The sequence below is a fragment of the Carassius auratus genome, unplaced genomic scaffold, assembly GCF_003368295.1.
Source record: "Carassius auratus strain Wakin unplaced genomic scaffold, ASM336829v1 scaf_tig00214714_1_2670353, whole genome shotgun sequence".
NCBI lineage: Eukaryota > Metazoa > Chordata > Actinopteri > Cypriniformes > Cyprinidae > Carassius > Carassius auratus.
Genome location: NW_020527778.1, coordinates 2,589,146 through 2,615,235, shown reverse-complemented (window position 1 = coordinate 2,615,235; position 26,090 = coordinate 2,589,146). Strand labels below are relative to the sequence as shown.

Here is a 26,090-nt window from a genome sequence, read left to right as displayed (position 1 = left end):
CCGGTCGCTTAGTTCAAAAATTAACTACTCCAACACGCCAGTTTGGCTATAGTGTAATTCTATATTATCATCACAATATTTATGACTTCCAAAGTAGTGTATCTATTATATAAATAACAAAGATGCTCTGCTTTTACAGGCACTAACGTTATATCTGCGGATGCGCTGCAGTGCCACACACTACACTAGAGGGCGCTAAAGAGAGAAGATAAAATTAATTTTAAATGTTTATTTTGATCAGAATAACAAATGGAACGAAGCTGGCTTTTTAATTGAGTGTCATTTTCGTATCGTTCTAATGTTTGTAGTTGTATTGGCTTGTTATTTGATTATTTTACGATTTTATGATATAGTTGATTGTTAATAAGGTAATGAACTAAACACTTACCGCAATACGCTTTCGCGGCTTACCGTTATTGTCCAGTAGGCGGCAGCCGCGACACTATAGACAACAATTTTTTATTTAGACCACCGCCGAAGAAGTGAAGACATACATAAGACTGATGAATTCGCTGAATTTAACAACGTTTTCTTTCTTTTATAAAAAGGAAAGAGAGGAGTCACCGGTGAGATTAACAACGCCCCGAGATTAACCTAAGAACAGGAGCAGTAGATCTGACAGGAGCACAAGAAAACATTTAAACGAAAATTTAAGCGAAATATGTTTTCTCTTCCTACAGCCTTTCAGACGCAGGTATTTTTTTTAAAACAGTAGCACTTTGTGTGAATAAATGAGTGGCTTGAGCGAGTAATGGAAACTAAACAGTGTCATTGAGGCATGCTTTTATAAATGAAATCTGATCAAAGTAGGTATTTATACAAATCTACAAATTAGATACAATTATATCGTTTGTTTTAACAACGGTCTATTTCTGGCGTACGTCATCTGACTGACTGTTTGTTTACAACTGTTGAGATCCTTCTTAATTTTTCTTCACTGTTGACTGAACATATATTATATACTATACATATATGCTATACTTATATATTATATTGAAGTATTTTTTAGCTTCTCTTGTACTTTTCTTATGACGTTGTTATGTAGTCGTACCTTCATGCTGTTATACAACAAAACCAAGAGCTGTTTAATAGAGAGAATGAGTGTGTTAAATAAGTTTCAGCAGTGTGTCAGTATGTCAAGAGTGCGTAACTGACCTACAGACCAATTTACTCTGTCATCAATCAAAAAAAAAAAAAAAGAGATTATATGTGAGTTTATCAGTCACTTTGAGTGTATGATAGTTCAAGGACTATATGGCAACTTAATGCAATTGTATTATTTTATTTGCCAACCAGTATTTTCCACACTAGGTTATGCAATGTGAACAAATGTTATTTTTTTTAGGGAGCAGTGCCTTTGACCCATTTGATCAATGTGGTCCAGTACCTGAAGAGTTCAGCCAACACTGCCATCACCACATCAGTGCAGAGTCTCCAGAGAGACCTTTCACCTGAACATGACCCACTTCTGAGTGAGGTAGGACAGTCACGACGAAAGCACACACTGTTTTATAGCACGTACATTCTAGAGCTCTTGTTTACACTAGGGTTCTGATAGGTAATTAAAAACAAACCAGTTTTATTACTAGAAATAAGATGCATTTAAAATGAAAAACACAAACTTACGTTATTGGAGGTAGTTGCCAGTACAGCATTTCTAAGTTTCATTTAGTTTAACCTGAAGTCTTAGAAAAACTAAAACGTAATAAAAAAAAAAATTATTAATAAAAACTTTATAGCCAAATTACGAAGCTTTCTAATATGGGCTAACGTTATAAGATGCTTTAAAAGCATTACCTTGAGTTCTCTGTGTCAAAGCTGTTTTGACAATTGCTGTTTGAATAATCGAAGGTGATTAGCTTTCACTAAAATTTAAATGAAAATGGAAAACATACACATAAAAACATGTGAAATTGTAATAAAATAATACTAAGTTAAAATGTGATGCTAAAAAACTAATCCCAATTGACCTGTTTTCACAGCCCAAAGTAAACTTGAAGGACCTGGGTCTGTCAGAGCTGAGGTTCAGTCATGAATGGGATGTTCTGGAGCGCCTGTTGCCTTCTATAGATCCAGAGGAGAAATCCATATCTAGCGCTGCTCAAAACCCAACAACATGGAGAACATCTCACATTTCTGCCTCCTCCTTCTTCCAAAACAAATATGGTGAGGTTACCCATAAGATGAGGGGATGATGTTTTGAAGTATATTATCTCTGTGAAGTGTTGGTGGTTTTTTGTTTTGTTTTTGTCAGCATTATGCTATTGAGCATTTAAATAAAGGTTGGCTCAAATTTACAGGAAATTATATTGTGCCATTTTAATACCCAGTGTACTTGAATACTTTGTGCAAGCTAGATCACAAGTTCATTAGTACGTTACATTTAATATGATGTTGAAATATTCTGTTTCATGCATTAGCAGGTTTACCGATTCACAGCAGCTTTCCAGTCAATTTTTTTAGTTTCATTTTTCTTGTCATTTGGAAACTAATGGTCCATTTTGTGTAATGTAAGTTGTATGTTTTCTTGTTAACATAGGGTTCTCTCACAAACATGTGGGACTCTTTGGCTCTCCAGTGTTTCACAGGCAAAGTACCAGCCCGCTCCAGGCAGCCTGCGTAGATCTGCGTCATCTGCAATGTAATCTTTACATACAGAGACCAAAAGATAAAGGGCCATTCACATCAAGGATTTTAACTATAACAATAAGCCTTATCTATAAAGTTGTTATAATTGTTATAATTCTATGAGAACAGTGAAGTTCACACCACAACTATAATGATAACATCATAGATAAACAGTGCTGTTGAAATCATTTCAGAATATAATAAAAAAATCAGAATCCATCCTGCTTTAAAGAGCTTGAACATTTAAAGGAACAGACAACAAAACTGCAGTGCGCTCTTAAGTTAAACTAAATATTAATCTCCGTTGTTGTGAATTTTAGTATAGTTATTGTTATATGTATTGTTGTGAATGAGGTCTTTACTCAGTTACATGCTTTTACATTATTGCCACTGATGGAGTTTTGGGTTCAGTAGATGTATGTCCTTTTGTGTTTTTGCTTAGTATGGGTCCAAAACAGAGGTTTCAGGACAATGAAGTCCAAGACCAGACATCTACAGTCTGGTTATGAAGGTCCAGTAGATGCTGAGAATTATAAGCCAGCCTTTATGAAAGTTAGTAAGCTGCATAACACTAGGGAAATGATAGTTAAGGCAGGTATGAAATGTCTGAGTGTGCTTAACCTGCTTCCTTGTATTTTTCCTTATCCACTGTCTTCTTCAGGGCAACCTTGTGAAGGAAAAAAAAGTCATGGGGAGTCTTGAACAGTTATTGAAACAGAATAACTTGTCAGAATCTGACCAGGATGCTTTTAAGATCGGCTTCACAGAGGGCATCATGAAAGCTCAGGCTCTGACACAGAGAACTCAAGGTAATGCATTTAAAGCATCTTGTCTAACATTAGCCCAGACTTCGCTTTACATTAAAAAATGTGTTTGCTGCAGGAACTTTGTTCTTAATTCTTATGTTTCTGACAGACTCTGTTAAAAGGACACGTCTGATTATTTTTGTCCTCCTGCTGGTGGGTCTGTATGGTGTGTCCAGAAGCCCTCTCTTCTCGGGTAAAGGGTCATTTTCTGACACTGGTTTGTTTCCCATTGTTTGCTTTCTTTACATTTGCTTCCCTAGAATATATTGATTGATAGCATGCATTTGACTGTAGCTTGATAATAATGTAACAGGTTGTAACATGAAATCTTTTGCTGCTGTGGTGTGAAATTGTTGGTACTTTTAAAAAAATATATATTTTGTGTTCTGAGCAGATCATTCATATGCAATATGTTCAAGTTTTAATTTGATCTATTTACCCATGAAGTTAGTTTCCGCACCACCTCTGGTCTGGATTCAGCTGTGGACCCCAGTCAGATGAAGAATGTCACCTTTGAACATGTAAAAGGTGTGGAGGAGGCCAAAAGCGAGCTTCAGGATGTTGTCGAATTTTTGCGAACCCCCCAGAAATTCACTGTGCTCGGTGGTAAACTTCCCAAAGGTGAAACTCTTAACTTAATTTACTGATGGACATAGGTTTTTTTGTTTATAATTTGTATAAAATATCTAACCTGGATGTGTATTCTAGGTATCTTGCTTGTGGGGCCTCCAGGAACAGGAAAAACCCTGTTGGCCAGAGCTGTAGCAGGTGAAGCAGACGTGCCCTTCTACTACGCCTCCGGGTCAGAGTTTGATGAAATGGTTGTGGGAGTCGGCGCGAGTCGCATCAGAAACCTCTTCAGTGAGTCTTTTAAAGAACAACATAGTCTTACATTGCCCCTAATACTTCTGCTGTTAATAAAATCACTCATTTTCTGTTTTTTTTCTGTCATTTTTCACTCATTTTTCAGAGGAAGCCAAAGCTAGTGCACCATGTGTAATATTTATCGACGAACTGGACAGTGTAGGAGGAAAGAGAATCGAGTCTCCAATGCACCCGTACTCGCGACAAACCATCAACCAGCTGCTCGCTGAGATGGATGGGCATGTCAATGGCTTTTTATTACATTTCTTCTTTTTGAAAGAAATTACACCGGTCTTATTGTAGTATTTTGATGATTTCAGGTTTAAACCCAATGAAGGAGTCATTGTGATTGGAGCTACGAACTTTGCTGAAGCTTTGGACAAGTAGGTTTCTCCATCCATCTGTTCAAAGAATAGTTTAATAAAAAAAAATTAAAATCTGTCATCATTTACTCCCCTTCCGATCCAAACCCATTGAAACTCAAATGAAGATATTTATGAAACCTGAGAAATTTCTCTACCTCAGTTGAAAATCCAAGTAACCAAAACTTAGAAGATCCAAAAAGGTCATAAAGACATCATAAAAATGAATCAGTATAAATTGACTGGTTTAATCCAAGTCATGTGAAGATCAAGATTTGACTCTAGCTTTAACATAAAACTCATACCAGATTGTTTGAACTGTTTCTATCCATCCATGTATTTCTCTGCTGGGCACTATGTTTCTTTAACTATTTATCTATTTTACTCTGAAATCATAAAATTTTTTTGATGGCCTAAATGTATAAAACTCTGATGATAATGCATGTTTTAGTGCTCTGGTGAGACCTGGCCGGTTTGACATGCAGGTCACCATCCCAAGACCAGATGTGAAGGGACGCACAGAAATCCTGCAGTGGTATTTGAAAAAAATTAAAGTGGATTCTGGTAAGAATTATTAAGAGAAAACAAATAAGTAAAAAAAAAAAAAAAAAAAGATTCTTGCTCGTACAATTCAATAAAATAAGCTGTTTTTGTGTGTTTTGTAGATGTTGATGCAGAGATCATTGCAAGGGGAACAGTGGGTTTCTCTGGAGCCGGACTGGAGAACTTGGTGAACCAGGCGGCGCTGAAAGCAGCAGGCGATGGGAAAGACCTGGTGACCATGAAGGAGCTGGAGTTTGCGAAGGATAAGATCCTGATGGGTGAGGGCAGTAGGGACATTCAGATGTGATGGGGATTGATGCTTCGATCAAACAGATTCTTTCCTGACATCCTCTTCTCTGTCTGTCCAGGCCCTGAGCGCCGGAGTGTGGAGATAGACAAGAGAAATAAGACGATCACAGCCTATCATGAATCAGGACATGCTATAGTGGCTCATTACACCAAAGACGCCATGCCCATCAACAAAGCTACTATCATGCCACGCGGCCTTTCACTTGGTCATGTGCGTAGCTGGTCTTAATATTTCATTATGATGTTAAGCAGTTGTTTCACAATGATATATTTTCAGACAAAAAAGTTGAGTAGAGTAGTTTTGCAGAAAGAGGCTTCAAGAAATGCTTTTGCTCTCTAGGGTTATACTGTACATCATAAACCCATTGTGCTGCTTTCTCTGTTTTCTCTGGTCTCTCTCAGGTATCCTTGCTGCCAGAGAATGACCGCTGGAGTGAGACACGGGCCCAGCTTCTGGCCCAGTTGGACGTCAGCATGGGTGGCAGGGTTGCTGAGGAACTGGTGTTTGGAAATGATCACATCACTACTGGTGAGAGATGTCCCTAACTGAACATTGCTACTTTGAATTCTAGGTAATATAAACATCATGATGTTTTATTTGTGCCTCCTACAGGGGCATCCAGTGATTTTGATGGAGCCACTAAAATAGCACAGATGATGGTGACGCGGTTTGGAATGAGTGATAAGGTAATGATTTCATAATTTAGGCCAAGGTTTCCCAAACTGGGGTTTGTGAGTTGATGATAAAGTTATTAATATAATTTGATTAATTAATACAATTATTGCACATCAGAGAACCGTGAACACGCAAATGTAGAGTTAAATTATTGAAATATTAACTTCGGGTCAGTATTGTAGGTCAAAGGGATTCGACTGATTCAAATCACATTTAAGTGAAAATATTTAATATATTCAAATATACAATAAATTTTAGCCATTTGTGTCCTTTCACGTGTACAAAACCATTAGGGATGAGTAAGCGCTCACATTTCAGACTTAAAAATCTGTTTCATCCTAATCCCTTCCCATTCACTCAATCCAAAAATGAGCAGTGCATATGCAGGGTCTAAACTACATTCAGATCCACCCATCTCTAACATCAGGATCCTGTCGTAATCAGAAACTTGTATGAAGCCTTTGTGCATTACTATTCACTCACAGTCACCTTTCTGTGCTTTGAGCAGCTGGGGGTCATGACCTATAGTGACCTGACGAAGCATAGCCCGGAGACCCAAGCTGCTGTAGAACAGGAAGTCAGGCTGCTGTTGCAGGTAGGTGTTTAGTTTTTGTTTGTATGCAATATTTGACTGAAGATTATTGCAATTTATCATCTAATTTTATTTTTCAGGACTCGTATGAAAGGGCAAAAAAACTACTTAAGACCTACAGCAAAGAACACAAGCTGCTGGCCAATGCCCTGCTGACTTACGAGACTCTAAATGCAAAGGAAATTCAGTTGATCCTTGAAGGAAAGTCACTGGATCCCAGATGATGAAGTCTGGGATTAACAGAGACATTTCAAGCCACAATCTTACTTTATCTGTAAATATAAATATTTGTAGTAAGTAAGACATATGAAAGACTTTCTAGCCTTATTTTCAGGTGAAAGATTGGCTTTCAAACAGACACAAAGCTAACAGAAATTCAGATCTTTCCTATTAATTTGAGAGGGTAAATTGATGCCAAAAGTACACATGCCACAGTGAACCAATGGCTATAACTACAAATCAGTTAAACTATAAATTCTTGCTTTGTTTTTAGATCCCAAGTATATAACTGGAAAATGATGACCTTCATTATGATGTTCATTTTGTTCATCCTATTCTCTTTTAGAGATTGAAGCACTTTCTTACAAGTCATTTTATGAAATGGAGAAAAACAGGAAGCTCATTTGAAAGCAAGTGGCAAATCTGAAGGTCCCATTTTCAATAATCATAGTAGTACAGATTTTTCAGTTTCACCATGCAACCTTAAACCACAAACCAAGTATGAATGTGACTTCAGAATGTCAGTATTATTTTAAGATGAGCAATTGACTCTTGAGTACTGTAGATTTGTGTGCAATGTTACTGTTTACCTTAGTAGGTCTTAATTTTATTCATTAAGTTATTTCTTTCAGTGTACTTTTTCCAGGGGTAGCTAAAAGCATCCTGCCTCAATTGGGTTGTCTGCATGTGTATGTTTAAATGACTGGGGAAACTGCACTGTTTATATGTGTGTTTGAAAAATTATTTGTATGCTTTCTTTTGAAATGTGTACTATGACTATGATTTTTATTTATCTCAATCAGAAATGAACATGGATAGGCTAAATAAAGAAAATAAATAAAGCTTATTTCCTTGTCGCTTCCTGAAAGCAAAAATGTTAATCTGGGTATGAGATTGAAATGAATTTGATTTAATTCCATGGATCCTTTTCAAAGGTCCTGAATAAAATACTGTTAGTAAACCATTCAATCTGAAAATCACAGGTATCAGGTGAGCTGAGATGATCTTTGGTTATCTTATTTCAAATTGGTGGCCTACACATATTCAGGTCCTTTTTTTTCTCGTCATTCGCTATATGTTTCTTTATGGAAGACATTTAAAGCCAATCATGAATTAGAGAGTCACCTCAATAGCTTTGAGACAATAGCTTTGTTGTGTCCAGTGAGGGAAACTGCAATCAGTGTTTTGCATCCTTACCCAAGTCTGTTATTACAGGGTTTTGTTTCAAAGCACCACAATTACTGGTTACAAGAGGAAGGATTTCAAATTTAAAGACCCTTTGTTAAAAGAAATGTGATTTCCCATTGGTTTTCAGTTGTGAAAGGCTTTATAAAAATGCTTAGATGTTATTGGGACCTGATGAATACTGGTCACAACCATGAGCAGGCCAGCAAAGCTGAGATAAGGAATGCTCATACTTAGTTTTTTACTTTTTGCAAAGAGACATAATGATCATTGAAATAAATAATCACTAAAATGGAGGAGGATATTGCTATAATTGGAATCGGATGCAACTTCCCAGGAGGTAACTGTGTTTATATATATATGTGTGTGTGTGTGTGTGTGTGTGTGTGTGTGTTTATGCACTCTTACTTGTATTTGTGACGATGCTGTGTGCTTTTGCATGACTATCTGCCACCTTCATAGGTGAGGGTGTTGATAATTTCTGGAAAGTTCTTGTGGAGGGAAGGAACTGTGTGGTACAGATTCCAGATGAAAGATTTGACACATCAGAGTGGTTTCATCCTGATGAGAGCAAACCAGGAAAAACACAGACGACCAAAGCTGCTCTCATTGAAGGGTAAGAATAACTCATTCATGATTATGCATTTGAAGTTTCCGTTACTAAAAAAGTGAAATTGTAAAAGAGATTGTCTTTATTTTGCAGGTTCAATGAGTTTGATCACAAGTTCTTTGGCATCAGCGAGGCTGAAGCTGATTACATGGACCCTCAGCAGAAACTGTTGCTGCAGTGTGCATACCGAGCTCTAGAGGATGGTGGGATACCCTTGGAAAAAGTGAGCGGGACCAGAACAGGGGTTTACATAGGTAATACATCTAATGCAAGAAATTTACTTTTTTTTTTTTACTTTTGGGTGTTTTTAGGATATTGATACAGTGTTGTGTTTGATTTCAGGTCTTATGAACAGGGATTATGAGACACTTTTGAACAACAGTCCCAGCACTATAACCCACTATAATGGCACAGGAACAGCTATGAGTATAGCTGCCAACAGAATTTCCTATATCTTTAACCTGACTGGACCTTCATTTGCCATTGACAGTGCATGTTCCTCGTCCCTTGTCGCCCTTCACTCAGCATGTCAGGCCATCAGACAAGGTAATGATACCATTTCAACTCTAAAGTCTGTTCATTGCATTATATTTTATTTGTTAATCATCCTTGTTATACATCATCACTAGGGGACTGTGAAATGGCTCTGTGTGGGGGGGTTAGCTGTATCCTTGAACCTCGAGTCTTTGTGGCGCTCAGCAAGGCAAAGATGATCTCACGCGAGGGCACAAGCAAGGCATTCTGCCGTACAGCTGATGGATATGGCAGAGGTGAGGGATGTGGTATAGTCCTATTGAAGCCTTTGAAAAAGGTATGTATTTTTTTTATTATTATACATAATATTAGTAGGTAACACTTTATAATAACTGCATGCTATTAATCATTAGTTAAGCATTAGGAAACAGTTAATTCATCATTTATAAAGCATTAATAGACATTTATAAGCAGTTTATAAATACAGATATAAATGCTTTAAAAGCATATCTATAATGTATTTAATAATTGATTTTTCATACTTTATTAATGATCAATTTATCATTTCTAAATTAAGTATAGCATTATTTACACACCAGTTATTAAGGAGTTGTCAGTGGTTCATAAGATAACTTAGAAATGTTAAGTAAATGATTAATAAACTATTTAAATGTGCATTCATACATCTTTTTATTCAGACATATAGTAATAGTTACTTATAGTGTTAATAAATGGTTTATTAACATGTATTTCTACTGTAATTCAGGGTTAATTCATGTAGTTATAAAACATATGTAGTTGTTAGTTAACTATTTTTGTGAGCTCATCTAAAGTGAGGACTATTTATGCCTTGTAAAGCTTTTACAAATGAGATTTAAAGGCTGTTAATATTTCTATGTTCTGTATCACTGTGTTGTGTTTGTTTCCGTATTTTGTTTAGAAGATAACTGAGCCTTTAAATATCCTTTATAAATGCTTTACAAGGCATAACTAGTCCTCACTTTAGATGAGCTCACATAAATAGTTAACTGACCACTACTAAATTCTTTATAACTACCTGAATTTACTACATTTCTTGTGATCTTATGAATCACTGGCAACTCCTAAACAACTGGTTTGTAAATAATGTTATACTTCATTGAGAAATGATAAATTGATCATGAATAAAGTATGAAAATACAATTATTAAACACATTATAGATATGCTTTTAAAACAAGAATAAAGCATTTATATCTGTATTTATAAACTACTTATTATTGTCTAGTAATGCTTTATAAATTATGAATTATCTGTTTACTAATGCTTAATTAATGATTAATAGTGTGCAGTTATTATAAAGTGTTACCTATTAGTATTACATTCAGTTATGGTTTATAATAAGTTAAATGTCTCTTTTTAGGCTCTTGAGGACTTTGATCATATTTGGGGCATTGTGAACAAGACTGCAGTAAACCAAGATGGCCACTCCGTCACCCCCATTACCAAACCCTCCATGACCCAGCAGGAGGCTCTACTGCGCATGATCTATTCTTCTGAGAATTATCTAGCGAACGTCCAGTATGTAGAAGCTCATGGGACAGGAACACCGGCAGGAGATCCAGTTGAAGCAGGAAGTATCTCAAAAATCATCGCCAAAGCAAGACCTTCAAACTCAGGGCCTCTGTTTATTGGCTCTGTTAAGAGTAACATTGGACATACAGAATCTGCAGCGGGGGTGGCAGGACTCATAAAGATTCTATTAATGATGAAACACGAAACCATTGTCCCTTCTGTGTTCTACTCAGCAGAAAATTCCAGCATCGATGCTAAAGCTCTCAATCTTAAAATCCCCACAAAAGCTGAAAAATGGCTTTACTCTGGATCCAGGGTAAGGATGGCTGGATTAAACAGCTTTGGGTTTGGTGGCACCAATGCCCATGCGATCATCAGTGAGTATGTTCAAGTAACAGTCTCCGACAGCCACACTCTTGAACCTCTGAAACTGCTTCCACTGTCTGCAGCCACGGATCAGTCTCTTCAGTTGTGCATAGCTGACACATATCAGAGGATTTCAGTAAATGAGTCAGTTGATCTACATGCCCTTGCTTATACCGCAGCCTGCAGAAGAAGCCACGTGTCACACAAATTTAGGAAAATTTTTGCTGCATCATCTGTGTCAGAATTAAAATCACTACTCAAAGATAGCAAGAACAAGAAATTTGCTCTAACAAAGCAGGACCTAAAGTTAGTTTTTGTATTTTGTGGGAATGGCGTCACTTATAGGGGAATGTGTAAGCAACTACTGAGAGAAGAACCCGCATTTCGGGACAAGATCAAAGAGGTGGAAAACTACTTCCAAAAGTTCAGATGCACCAGTATTTTGCAAAAGATAGACAGTTATGACAATGAAGATTTTTCTAAACCAAACGTTGTCCAGCCACTTCTCTTTGCAATCCAGGTTGCAATTGCTCATCTTCTTAAGAACTGGGGCATCAGGCCAGATATTGTTCTTGGACACTCTGTGGGAGAGGTTGCTGCAGCTCATTGCTCTGGCCTGTTGTCTCTTGAGGATGCAGTGAAGGTTGTCTACCATCGGAGCATGCTGCAGACCAAAGTGATGGGTGGGAGGATGCTGGTCGTTGGTAACGTTGCTGTTCCCGATGTTCTGGAAATTATTCCCACATACACAGGAAAGATTTGTCTAGCTGCTGTGAACAGTCCTATGTCATGTGTGCTGTCAGGTGGCAAAGAAGCAGTTGACAATGTGCACCAGAAGCTTCAGTCTTTGTTCAATGGCAAAAACCTGTTCCTTCATGTCTTGGATGTTCCCGCTGCCTACCATAGTCATATGATGGATCCTATACTGGGCGAAATCAAAGACAGCATTGGACATTTAACTCTAAATGAAAAGGAGTGTGAACTTTTTTCTACAGTAACAGGAGAGATGTGTCATCAAGGGGACTTTGTCACAGGTGAATACTGGGCAAGAAACATACGAAAGCCTGTTGCATTTGAAAAAGCAATTAAATCAATTTCCAACCACACAAGGAACGCAGTCTTTGTGGAAATTGGCCCAAGACGAGCTCTGCAGAGGAACATCATGGAGATCCTGGGAAATGACACCACAGTGCTTCCTTCAGTCCATCCAGATAAAGACCATGAGACAATGTTCAAATGTGTCTCAAAACTCTTTGAACTGGGAGTCAATGTGAAGTGGGACGAGTTCTACAAAGGGTTTGAAGCTGAGCTTGTTGCTTTCCCAAGGTATCAGTTTGAATGTCAAAAGAATGAGGTATACTTTGAGGACGTGAGACGGGGAAATGACACAGTCTTTCGCAGTTCACATCCACTGATAAGTCCAAGTAAACGTGATGGCAAAGTGATCAAGTGCAACCTATCAGCAGCTACAGCCTCATACCTTTGGGAGCACAAGAACAATGGCATCTCCATTGCCCCAGGGGCGTTGTTTGTTGAATTGGCTTTTGCATCCATAATGGAAACTGCTATTCCAAAAAGACCTCTTAACTCATTTGAGCTCACAATCCACTTTCAAAGTTTGCTTGTTCTAACTAAGAACTGCCCTCCTCTCAAAATCACAATTGAGACATCAAAGGATACAACAACATTTCAGGTTCAGTCCTCTATTACTGTGCATGCATCAGGCACCATTGGCCATGAAGGGGCATCAGCTATGATCGAACACCAAAACATTCACCTCAACACTGTTTTCATGAGATGTCCATCAGTTATTGAAACCATGGATGTGTACAACACTCTTCAAGACATAGGATTTGAGTACGGGCCCAACTTCAAACAACTTGGTGACATTCATTATGGACAAGAATTCAAGGAAGCAGTGACCAGTCTCAGGATTCCAGAGGGAGTACTCAACCATCTGTATGAGTATTGCTTGCACCCAGTGGTCCTAGACTACTTCTTGCAAATGTCCTCCGTTTTAGCATTGATTTCTAGCACCGTCAGGCCTGGATTTCCCTCTGCAATTGGGAATATGGTTATATCTGCACCTCCCTGTAAAGATATGTTCATCTATATGAGAATGACAAAAGAAATGGCAGACTACTTTGAGGTTTGTGGATGTTTCACTGACAAAGATGGTCATGTGTTGATCGAGCTGAGGGATGTCAGAATAAATTTTCTGGGAGGATACGCACAGATCAGGGAATCGTGTTTCTTTCATAACCAGAAGGTTGGCATTCTTGCTGAGAGCAATTTTCCCAGTAGAATCAAGGCTTTGGTCTTTGAAGACAACTTGGGTATTGCTAAAGGTTTGAAGCCATATTTGCACACAAAATCTGTATTTGTTTCTCCACCTGATTTAACAAAAAACTCAGCCTTGCAGGTATCAGGATTGCCGTTGAAGTCTCCTTGCAGTGCAGCAGACATGGAACTGGATGAGATCCTGTTTATCTGGGGAGTTCAGAATATTAGTCACCTCCAATCTGAAGTCATTCTACAGTCCTTGGTAGATAGCTGTGAACTTTACCGTCAGACTGTTTTATCTTTAAGAAGCTGCAGTCGTGCATGTTCCATCCGTGTCATTACCTACAGGTCAGCAGAAGGGACCGTTAAAAGTATAAATCCTGGATTTGTGTTATCTGGGATGACAAGGGCATGTGCTGCAGAGATGTCAGGGATCTCTTTCCAGCTCATTGACCTTTCCACAGTGTCAAGAGAGGATATAGAAGCACTGGCTCATGTGCTTAACTCACATAAGACCCAAAAGTGCCCAGAAGTCTTCATTAGCAAGGGGAAAGTTTACTCCGCTGTGATTAATCGTACTCCTGTCACCCCTAGGGAAGTGAAGGCTGAATCCCAAACCATACAGACCCGGGATTTCACTTTGCAGACAACCAATGCCTACATGATGACCGGCTTATCAGCTTTGCCTTCAGCAAGTTCAGTCCACACTATTGAGGGGAAAAGCATCGAAGTTCAGCTGAGTAAGGTATGTGTGCACTCATCAGATTATTTTCCAGTTAGTACTTCAGAACTAACTTTTGGACAGACAATGTACTGGAACAAGCACACAACCCAGAACCACAGTCTCATGGCACTTGACTTCAGTGGGATAATTACAGCTGTGGGAAAGGATGTCAACAAATTTAAAGTGGGGGACCATGTTATCTGTTGCTACCCTGTAAAAGCAACTTCCAAAGTTGTCCTCCCTGAAGATGTGTGCATCAAAATAAAAAGGCTTCCATTCCTAAAGGATGCTCCATGTGTTTCATACATTGTCCTGATATGGGAGATACTGAAGTGTGCTTTACCCAAGACCAAACAACAGCAAAGGTTGGGCATTTTTTCTGCTGTTCATAACTCAGCTCTGGTCAACTTACTCACCCTCATAGCAAGTAAATCAGGCTGGATTGTTTTTACAGAGACTGAGATAAGTGGTTTAGTCCAAAATGCAAAGCAGTGTCGTCTTCTTGTGATTCTTCCCCCATACAATTGTTCACTTTTGACAGAGATTGTCAGTGTTGCCAGTGCAAATCACATCATTGCAGTATGTGGCATCCGTGAGCCATGGTACTCGACAATAGATCTAATTCAGAGAGATAGTGACAGAACCTGTTTCCAGACTCTTGAGATGTCAAAAATCTTTCAGAAATCACGTCTCAAGGTGCATGGAGCTCGGCTACAGAAGTGGCTAAAGGGAATGCACTTGCACAAAGCATGCCCATCAATACAAAGCAATGCTTTTCAGCTGGTGCTACCTGAAGGTATGCCTACTCTGTCTGTAGAGCATTCTAGATCTTATTTCAGTGCAAGAACTCTAGACTTGATAGCTCTGACCAGTGATGACTCTACAAGCAAGATGTCTTCCATCCCTTTGCTTCCAAGAGCAAAGCAGCTTTTCTCAAAGAAAGGTGTGTACATAGTTTCAGGTGGTCTCTCTGGTTTGGGATTTGAGACTGTTAAATTCATTGCCCATAGGGGTGGAGGATGCATTGCCACTCTCTCAAGGAGTCCACCATCTGAAAAGGTACAAAAGGACATAAGCAGTCTCCAAAGGAGATACGGGGTGAGAATTGTCACTCTTCAGTGTGATGTCTCTGTGTCAGAGCAGGTGATGGAAGCCATTACTGTGATTGGAAAACATTTTTTCTCTTGTCCAGTCAGGGGGGTGTTCCACAGTGCTGCTGTTCTACATGATGGATTGCTGGAAACTCTTGATAGATCTCTTTTCCAAAAAGTCCTGCAACCTAAAGTCTCTGGCGCTCTTAATCTTCACTTTGCCACCCTGCACAGCCAAACACTCGATTACTTTGTGTGCTATTCCTCAATCTCCTCTTTCATTGGAAATGCTGCACAAGCAAACTATGCAGCAGCTAATTCCTTTCTGGACGCTTTTTGTCACTTCCGACGCAATATTGGACTTGCAGGACAGTCAATCAATTGGGGACCCCTTAAACTAGGCCTGCTTATGAACAAAGACCATTTTCAAAAGTTTCTGGAAACAAAAGGGCTAATGATCATGGATGTGTCAGAGATTCATGAAGCACTGGAGCACTGCCTGTTAGATAACAATCCCCAGCAGGTGGTCTGCAAATTCAATTTCAGGAATCTGAAAAACCATGTCCTCTCTCAAAATGTGTCTCTAAAGTTCCGCCTGTCTGCTTTAGTGGAGGAAGGACTGAAAAACAAGGTCGTTGAGGACTCCAGCATAAATGTTCAGTCATCGGAAGATGACTGTGTTAGAAGGATTCTGACTGAAATTTGCTGTATGGATACTGTTGATCTCAGTGATGAAACTGCGCTCACTGCACTAGGAATTGACTCAATGTTAGCCATGACATTGCAAAACCGCTTGTTTCAAGAGATTGGTGTGAATATTCCTCTTGTTGTTTTGCTTGATCCAAACAGTACACTGTCTTCACTGACTGAATTCATAAAACAGAGTACTGATGAGGACTGTGAGATTTCTGTGAACTTGTAATGTATACAGTTTTCATTTTCTGCCACCTTGTAGTAAATTGTACATGGTCAAGATGACAGCTAGTCAAATTTTACTGAAATCTTTGTGAATGAAATGTAGCTTGCATTTACATTTTTTATGTATGATTGTTTTGTGTTTAGCTATAGTTCCTCTTATGAAAATGCTATATTACTTAATTGTAGCAAGCTTAACCACGATATTGCATTACATGTGACAAATTGTTTTGCAAATTACATGTCAAACAATAAACATCCATTTTGATTTTAACCTATACTCTTCCAGCCATAACAATACTAAGGCGTCAGAGACCAAAGGTCAGGTATGGGCCAACCGGCTTTTTTGTTGTTGTTGTTGTTGTTTTTTGCCAAATGTGTGCAGCAACAGGCTTACAACATGGTAAACTGAGGAAACTAAACAGAGTAGGTCTGAATAGTAAATCATATTTTCACTAAAATGGTAATATCCGGCCATGCATAAAAATGAAAAATGCTAAACAACACTGTGGTAAAGAATGAAAATATACAGTTCTTACTCAGAAAATCCTCTTTATTTTCAAAAAAAAAAAAAAAAAAAAAAAAAAACAGCATGTGCACTACAAGAAAATACTAAAATACATCAAATCTTTTTGTAGCTATTCATGTCTGCCAATAAAAATAGTTAAAATGTGTGTATTTAGTCTTTAATAGGCTTAATATGTTTGGCTGAAATAATCTCTTTAGGACTTTTGAATTTGACGAGAGTTTTAGTTTTTCTTTTTATTCTGAGACACAAGACATGACAGGCCTTGTCAGTTGTCCACTAGATGAGGCTAGTGACTTGTTTTGTATGTTCTCCTGCATCACACTATATTGGACACACGTTGTTGTCATGGTGACGGGTCACAAGCAGACAAAAGCTGAAGCTGAAAGTCGTCATGGCGTTTGGGTCACAGGAAGGCAGAGCTGATTAGAGGTCGTCATGGTGATTGGATCTGGGTGAGAGCTGAGATAAGAGATTGTCAAGGCGACCGAGTGTGAAAGAGAGCAGAGTGCTGACATCTTTGAAGCTCTTTTGTGTGTTTGTGTGTGTGTGCTTTATTTTATTGGATCTTGTTTGTTTCTTCCTTTTTTTGTTATAACTATTCATTTTCAATTTATTCTACATTCATTATTCCAATTTAGTCTATAATATTTTCCTTAAATTTTTTATATATTTTGGATATAATTTTTTTGGAATAATGAAGGAAGATTGGAATAATCTTTATTTTTTTAAAAAATGTAGTGAATGAAAAAAAATATTTTATAGTATTATTATTCAAATCACTTCTTGGGCAAACACTATGTAAACAATTTTACAATTTTCAAAATATATGTAAGTCAGATACAAACAAATATATGTAGAAATATTATAAAATATATGTGTTTATTATTCTCTTCTCCTTGGGTCATAAATGATTTTAAAAATTGTAAACATTTTATTTTAACTTATTTAAAAAATGCACATATACTTAGTGCATTTTTTGTTTAACCACATGAATCTGACATTTACTTCTTGTATAATTTAGTGCATAAATATGTACCTGTATTATATAGAAAATTAACACATTTAAGCAGCCTGAGACCAAAATCTCCAAAATGTGTTACAATGTTACATCATGTATAAAATTCCATCATATTTGGTTATATTTAGTGATCTTGTATGCTAGTGTGTTTAATATTAACTATTAGTATTTCTGACAATAGATAGGCAGACTGAGGCTGGATAGGTGAGACATATTAAGCTCTATTGCAAATCAGATACAGCCTAGGGGTGTGTGATACATATTGTCTATGATAATATCATAATTGTTGTTAAAATGATATGCAATTTAACATTATTACACATACACCATGAAATGTAGGATAGATACTGTGCATGCACATTTAGAGTTCACACTTTCACTGTATGATTTAGTCCATATGATTTATAAAATACATTTAGAATAACCCCAAAATTCAAGATAAGAGGTCAAACATGCTCCCATGTGCCTTTTGTCTTTAATATTTTAATCATCTGATATAGTTAATATCACACAAAGAATGACTATTTTCTCCAAATACCAGCATGGTTGCAAAAGTGATATTGATTTTGATGAACAGTTGGATTAACAAGAAGTTAATATTAAGTGACTAAGTGATAAGAAGTTACTATTAAGTGACTAAGTGACTTAATATTTTATAGCTCTATAGCAACAATAGTGTCAAACAAAGCCACATCAGAACTATTTTGTATCACTGTTTGCAATATTAGACATGTAATATCCACTGTCATGTAATATTTGCTGCTCTCTGTCTCCAGTTCAGGGGCCACGGTGCAGTAGATGGTGGTCTGAGCTCCCTGCACAGATGTTTTGGTTATAATATTCTATTTTAGTACTATTAAGTTGGTTTAGACCAGAGATGTCCAAACCTCATGCCAAATCACAAGAAAAATAAGAAAAATATATGTATATATTTTTCATTTATCTGTTAAATTTTTTCCTTGGTTTATAAGTCATTTTGTTTATTTGTAAATGTAATATAATATATTTTTTTATAGCATAATATTTACTTTCAGCATATGGCCCTCAATTAAGATTAACATAGTAAAAAGCTTGGGCACCTCTGGTTTAGACAGTTGACCATCAAAAATATATCCAACTGAAGCTTTTGACAGAAATCAAAAGCTGTAAACGTGTATTACAATATATAGTAAATGAAGAGTTATATATATATATATATATATATATATATATATATATATATATATATATATATATATATATATATATATATATATATTAATAAAAGATAATATAATAATAATAAAAAAAAATAATAATAATAATAACGATGAAAAACATAATAAAAACTGCTTAAGCAGATAATATTTACATTTAGTGTTTATCATAGTTTTTCTAACTGTTGATGTCCTCTTGATGGTCCCCCATTGGTGTGCCATGGACGAGACATTAATGATCCTCGCAATTGTTGATCTTTTAATCAAATCCAATAACAGATACGTCAACAGGAAGTGACCTACAGGAAGAAGAGCAGTGCTGCCTATTGATTAATATGTTAACTAGTTTTTCCTCTGAAAAACAACCCAGTTTCATCAGTGTAGTGTTATACAAGGAAGACTTTTATAAAGGAATTTATAATGTATCCAGGTGATCTCACCTTTACTGATTTTCTCTGCAAATTCTCTGATCGATCTGGAATCTGCCAGGTCAAGCATGCAGCCAGCTACATCCTGTTTTCCTGAAGCATAAATTCCATCAGGGCTGCATTTTTCCATCTAAACATGATCTAAATATTAAACTGTATAGAAATAGGGCTGTTCCCTTATGAAACAAAAATATATTGCAGTATATTGGAAAATATAATGTAATTAGGCATATATTCTTATATATATTTATTTTTTCCAATATATTGTAATATATTGAAAGAAGCAATCATTTGTATATTTTGCAATATATTATATAATATATGTATCATCAATATATTATTAAATGTATTCAAATATATAAAATATTAGAAAATAAAAATGGAAAATAATATATTACAATATATCACAATATATTTTAAGAAATATATTGGTAAATATATTTTCCTTTCGTAAGGGTTTAACTTTCTTTGCCAGGTCGATGGCTGTTTCTTTGCCAATTCCAGTATTAGCTCCAGTAATTTTAACTGTTTTACGGTCAAGTCTGGGATCAGATGACCATGAACGAAACATATTTCTGAGTAGGAACGGAAAAATGTAATGCAATTATTTTTGTCCTATTACCCAACTTGGTTTCTATGGGCATTGTTTGATATGACAAATAACCTAGTTTCACCTGCTCAATTAAAAAGTATTTAAAACATAATTGTTAATTTTGCCCAGTCATGTCTGGTCTGTCCTCGATTCAAACCAACTGAAATATTTTCATCATATGAATGAAAATTCCCTTGCTTTACTTCCTTGGCACAATGAATGGGTTGTTGAACAATATTTTATCATCAACATTTATAAAACATCTATGAAATATAACATATACCTTTCTGTTCATACCTTAGAGCTTGCATTTATACAAAAATATGAGAGTTTATAAAACTATCAATAAGATTAATCGGCTGCACTTTATTTTACAGTACGTGTACTAACATGTAATTATATTGCACTTACAGTGTATTTATCTAAGAAAGTTCTGGTAACACAAGGTAACTACATGGGGTGGGTTAGGTTTAGGGGTAGGTTCAGGGTTAGTACCTAGTTATTACATAGTTATTGTAATTACTATAATAAGTACATAGTATGTATATGAGGAACAGGACTGTAAAATAAAGTGCTACCGATTAATCAGCAAAATACAAACACAGTCTGAGTCTAATCAAAACTCTCGCACTGTAACTAGTGGGAGGAGTCAAATGACGTTTAAGGAAGACTAGTGGAGTTGTAGTTTGCGATTGGTCAGACCTCCAATGCTCCGCCCTTGATTAGGTATTTTTATTTTTCCTTCCGATTGTACAATATTTTTTTTAAAGGCAAAAGTTGTTTTAGACATTTATATTTATTATATGTCAGCATAAATACCATTAGTATCTGGAAAACGAAGAGAACTGGAATATTTAGGTTTAAGATTGACTAGATGACGTCATTCTTATTTTAACCAGGAGATGTCAGTAGATGCATGGTAAATATCTACTGTGCATTTTTCTAATTTAATATAGACGTCCATATATTGTTTTATACTTCAATAAGGCTATCATCAATTTAAGAAATTTAAGAAAAAAGCTACATTGTACATTGAATTGTATTTTTGCTTTAACAGCAGCACTCATGAGGGCATTACATTTGTGTCCAATTTGATGACAGTGTTCTATAACTCGAGTTTCACCTGTGACTAATGAATCTCAAGTACACATATTCCATGTAATATGATAAATAAGATTATAGAGTGAAAGAAACATGTCTTCACAAAAACCGCCTTGCCATGCCCCAGTTTGTTTAACTAATACACAAGTTTGCTGTAAAAAGTTTCCAATCTTCTGCATCATATTTTTAGCTACACATCTACACCTCTCTCTCTCTCTCTCTCTCCACAAGCCACCCACTCTCTGTCACTCTGTCTCTCAGATGGTGAGATTTGAATTGTTGCGTCTCAGAAACCGCACCACTGCTCTCAAACATAGTGCTGCAGTGAGCCACATTGGATAAAAATAATATTATGTCATATAACATGTATAGCCTATATAGTTGCACTATTAATCTGTAGATGTCAAATGGTAAAGTATATTTCATGCATTGTCTATGCATTGCATGTAGCCTTTAAACCAGGCATAGAAATTTGTCCGTATGAACATTATATTTTTGTGTCTTTCTCTGAGACTACATACCACAATTTTATGTCTGGATGTCCTGTACAGAGCACATTAAGAGCTTTTTAGAGATATCAATATTTGGAGGTTTGATAATCAACACACCTTTTACATGGTCTCAAAATTGAGCACTCTTAGGGAAATATTCAATTTTATGTAATTATCATTTAAATCTGGCTTATTTTCTTTACATCACAGAAAAATTTATGTTTCAAAAATCGTAATATGACTTACTGTTATGAAATGGGATAATTTTCATACATGTCTTCTGTAGAAGACACCAGGACAAATGGCATGTCAATCAGACATTTTGCAGATACACATAGGGAAAGAAATTATAGACCAATATTCCAATGAAATAGATATTCTTAATACTCCCATTATTATTATTTTTATTATGGTTTGCCACAATAACACATTAATATGTAAATTAGATGCAGTGTATCAATACATTGTATAGATTAGGAATGCCAGTTTATGGATATTTCATACAAATTACAGTAGTATATCAAATAATTCTGTCATATCTTTCATAACAGCTGAGAATCATCTTTGTACAAAGTTTGGCTAATATATATTATATATATATTTTTTCCTCCATTTATTTCTTATACTTCAACCAATATAAGGACACGGAAAAACAATAAAATGCACAAAACTCTTTTTATTTTATTTTATTTTATTTTTTACTGGTTTTCAAGTATGACAAACAAAAGGCTCCGAGTTAATAATGCATGATGATTGTCTTCCACCAGGGAGTAGTATTGTAGTTTACTTATCTTATTTAGGTCTAGATTTATTAGCTAATTACTTCATTATTCACTTACACCAAAATGTGCACTATGAATGTTTATGACACCTTAAATATCAACATCGGTCAAAGCACACAGCGCTATCTCAAACAGGAAGTGTATCGTCAGCCATCATTTTCTTCCAGTTTGAAAGAGGACATCAGTCACGTCTGATTAACAGTCACCTCAGCGGCGACACAAACTTTAAGGCCAAACTTTTATACTGTTATTTAGTTCCAACTAGCAAACAAACTTCAAAATACTTGCAGCACTTGTTTGTTTTTTATTCACAAGTGAGCATCCAAAGCTGACATTAAAATAATTAAGGTGTCGGGAGAAGCCTTTCACACACCTCCACTTTTGAGAATGCTTTACACATGACTCATATACAGGTTTACTTGAATGTAGTTGATCTTGAATCTTATTGCGTCACTCAAGCAGATAAATCTTTAGTCTAGGAGTGCCTTCGAGGATTCACAATAACCGTTCCTTCGAATAACAACGCCCCATCTGTCGCCTCACCTCCAACACTAACTGGGGAGAATGACTCAAATTTCCAGGTTAGTAGTGAAAGGGATGAATTGGTGTTCATAGTGACATTTTATTTTGGAATCCATCCATCACACTCTGGATCAGCTAATTAACGTGGTTAATGAGTCACTGTGCTTGACTAAATATCGGCACTTCTTTCTTTTGTCACGAAGATAGCCAGTTCAGAAGAAAGAATGCATGTGGCAGTTGAGTTATAGGACCTGAGTGAAAACATTTTCAAGGAACATTTTCAAGTCTAAACAGACTATCTTTGGAAAGAATCTACAAGATTGTTTACTGAATACTTCACAGTATTTAATGACTAGTATTGCAGTGATAAACATTGCAGTAGGCTACTACAATTATAGAATACATTAATTATAACTTTATTAAGTACTGCTAAATAGGGATGCACCGATACCACTTTTTCCAGTACTCACCCGATACCGATCCTTTTATATTTGGTACTTGCTGATACCAAGTACCGATACAATATTTTTATTTACAATAACGAGTATCGATACCGATATTTTTATTGCATTTGTAATTTGTATTTTTTTATACTGGGTAAAGAAACCAAAAGAGTATGTATAATGTTAGCTGGTTGACTTAATTTATTACAGTTTTTTTCAACTGCTTACACACAAAATTATTACTTGTCACACAATTTCTAAAACCTGACACTCAAACATCAGAACCACACACTAAATCTGCAAAACCATACACAAAAGTTTGGCCTTTTACTCAGTTTTCAATTTCGTTAAACACTTTTTGCAAAACACAACACACAATTTTTTATGCAACACACAAAAATCTGAGAGGAACTTTCTTGATTTCCTTTTATGAACACAACCAATCAAAATGCCACACTAATTCATCAGTGCTTCACACTAACTCCTCACATGTGCAAACACTTGTTGCTTTACTTAACAACAACCAATCATAACTTTAGTAGTGGCCTATAAATAGGCCCAAGGTCAAGTAATAGGTTTTGGACAATGGATGCAAACAATGCAGACAGAGTAAGAGGAGTTGGAGGGAGAGCCAGAGGACGAGTTCGACTAAGAGGAGTTGGAAGGGGAGCAAGGGGAGGAAGAGGACGAGTCAGAAATTGAGAAGGACAAGGAACAAGAAGAGTGGTCTTGAATGAGATTAGGGCTACAGTAGTCGATCATGTGATAAACCATTGGTTTAACAATGAGAGAAGTTGGACGGAGAGTCCTGCCTGATTTGAGTAGATTTACTGTGGCAGGTATAATTCGAACCTTTAGAAATGAGAACCGGTAACGATCTAATGTAATGTATGTTCTAATGTACACATAATGGCTTTTTTACCATAACAAACAATAGGCCTATACTATAATAAATATATTTTACTGTAGTACCCTTGCATTCATTTATTACAGTGCATTGCAATGGTCACAGTTTGGTAAGGTATCAAGAGAGAATATAGCATGTGACATGGATGACGTATGTTGGGTAGACCCAGCCCAGAGGAGAGATGGAGCCTAGATACACCCAACCATCTCCACATGCAAGCACACACATTTTGTTTGGTTTTACACTACATGCTACAACACTACATATTTTTTTCTTTTCAAACTGTGTACTACAGTAATACTACATTTACAATCACAAAGAGCAAAAAAATAAAAATAAAATAAAGTTTGGTTTAAATTTAGCTTTTGTCTTTACTTTATATATTTAACAGCTCTCTCCCAATTACATTCAATCATGTACATGTGAGCTTTTAAAAGAAGCGCTTTAGGTTTTGAATAACAGTGCGTATATGACATAATCAAAAATATAACATTATGGTAAAGGTGTTTACAACGTAAGACAAATGTTTGCTTTTGAAATATGTTTGTGATATTTTGACTGTGGTGTTTAATTTTGAAAGAGATGTGAGGCATTTTGCATCTTGTGTGTGCAATTCTTTAATTTGTGTGTTAAGTTTTGAAAAAAAAAGGAAAACTTTGGAAAATGTGTGTAAGCAGTTGAAAAAAACTGTAAATATATACAGTCAAACCAAAATGTATTCAGACACCTTCAGCATTTCACATTATCACAGTTTATTCTCTATAGTTTAGAAGATGGTAATAAAATGATAGAACTCATAGTTAAACTGTGTCTGAACAAATTCATCTTAATAATGTTAGATACATTTGATAGAAAGGTATGTAATGTATTACAATCAACCAAAAATTATTCAGACAGCTTTTAGTATGACATTATTTACACAACTATCGATACTTAGTCGGGCAACCCTTAGCCTTAATGACTGTCTATAGTCTCCTGGGCATGCTATCATCCAGGTTCATGCAAACCTGAACTTTCATTTTTTCCCCAGACTTGGTCTGAATAATTTTTGGTCCCAAATGTTTTATCAGTTTTTCTGGTAGTGCACTGTTTGAAGAATTTTTGGATATAATTTGTCACAGTTTACTTTATTTTGCTATCCTCACTTATATTAATAAACTATAGTGTCCTGCACTCACTAGTAAAAAAATGATAAAATTATATCTGGTCTCTGAAAATGATTTGCTTTAACTGTATATTCTTCGGTTATTTTCACACTTAATTATGCCCATTAAGTTTTTGTTACTTTCTTTGTTCATGTTTTTGCTCTATGGTTCATTATCTGTAATTTAATAGCATTAGAGCTGCTTACCCACGACCCACTTGTTATAAATCTCCTGTGATATTTTTCAAAAATATAAGTCAGTTTTTTTTTTTTGTTTTTTTTTAATCTAAAACGTGCTGAGATTTATATTCCAAAGCCATTCATATAATTTAGAAACACTCAAGCAAGCAAAACACGCACAACGCGTGCATGTATTTGTACAGTCGCCGTGATTTTGCCAAGTAAGACATGTTACTGGATCAACACCTTCTGATGATCCTGGAAAAACATTATTGTCCAAAAATATAGACTTAACCCAATCCCTACCCCTAAACCTAACCCTACCCATAATTTATTCCTAAAATCAGTGGGAAATGATAACCGATTAACAAGGTTGTAGAAGCACCTAACTCTGGTTGAAAGCCTAAAAGTTTTTCTGAATATGGCACTTATCACATGCTACTGTATGTGGTATCAGCCTTTGGTATCAGGGCATTTAAGATCAACTACATTCAAGTAAACCTGTATAGTGAGTCATGTGTAAAGCATTCTCAAATGTGGAGGTGTGTGAAAGGCTTC

General features: G+C 36.1%; 2 protein-coding genes across 3 annotated transcripts; both read left to right on the top strand.

Annotated features, from left to right (window-relative positions):
- The first annotated feature begins 476 nt into the window (after positions 1-476).
- LOC113092715 (ATP-dependent zinc metalloprotease YME1L1-like) lies at positions 477-7,837 on the top strand. Of its 2 annotated transcripts, none has more exons than XM_026258411.1 (18): positions 477-694; positions 1,346-1,477; positions 1,983-2,166; positions 2,540-2,641; positions 3,071-3,180; positions 3,290-3,437; positions 3,544-3,627; positions 3,882-4,055; positions 4,143-4,295; positions 4,405-4,537; positions 4,619-4,681; positions 5,112-5,224; positions 5,326-5,481; positions 5,572-5,723; positions 5,915-6,041; positions 6,126-6,199; positions 6,697-6,783; positions 6,861-7,837. In XM_026258411.1, exons 1-18 carry the CDS (start codon positions 662-664, stop codon positions 7,002-7,004), a joined length of 2,169 nt encoding a protein of 722 aa, XP_026114196.1. In that variant the 5' UTR covers positions 477-661; the 3' UTR covers positions 7,005-7,837. The 2 variants fall into 2 exon arrangements, with proteins under 2 accessions (XP_026114196.1, XP_026114195.1); XM_026258410.1 differs by having other exon boundaries at positions 3,544-3,651.
- A 541-nt stretch (positions 7,838-8,378) lies between these two features.
- pks1 (polyketide synthase 1) lies at positions 8,379-16,445 on the top strand. Its single transcript, XM_026258577.1, has 6 exons — positions 8,379-8,524; positions 8,647-8,800; positions 8,888-9,048; positions 9,137-9,340; positions 9,424-9,605; positions 10,669-16,445. Exons 1-6 carry the CDS (start codon positions 8,476-8,478, stop codon positions 16,204-16,206), a joined length of 6,288 nt encoding a protein of 2,095 aa, XP_026114362.1. The 5' UTR covers positions 8,379-8,475; the 3' UTR covers positions 16,207-16,445.
- The last annotated feature ends 9,645 nt before the right edge of the window (positions 16,446-26,090 follow it).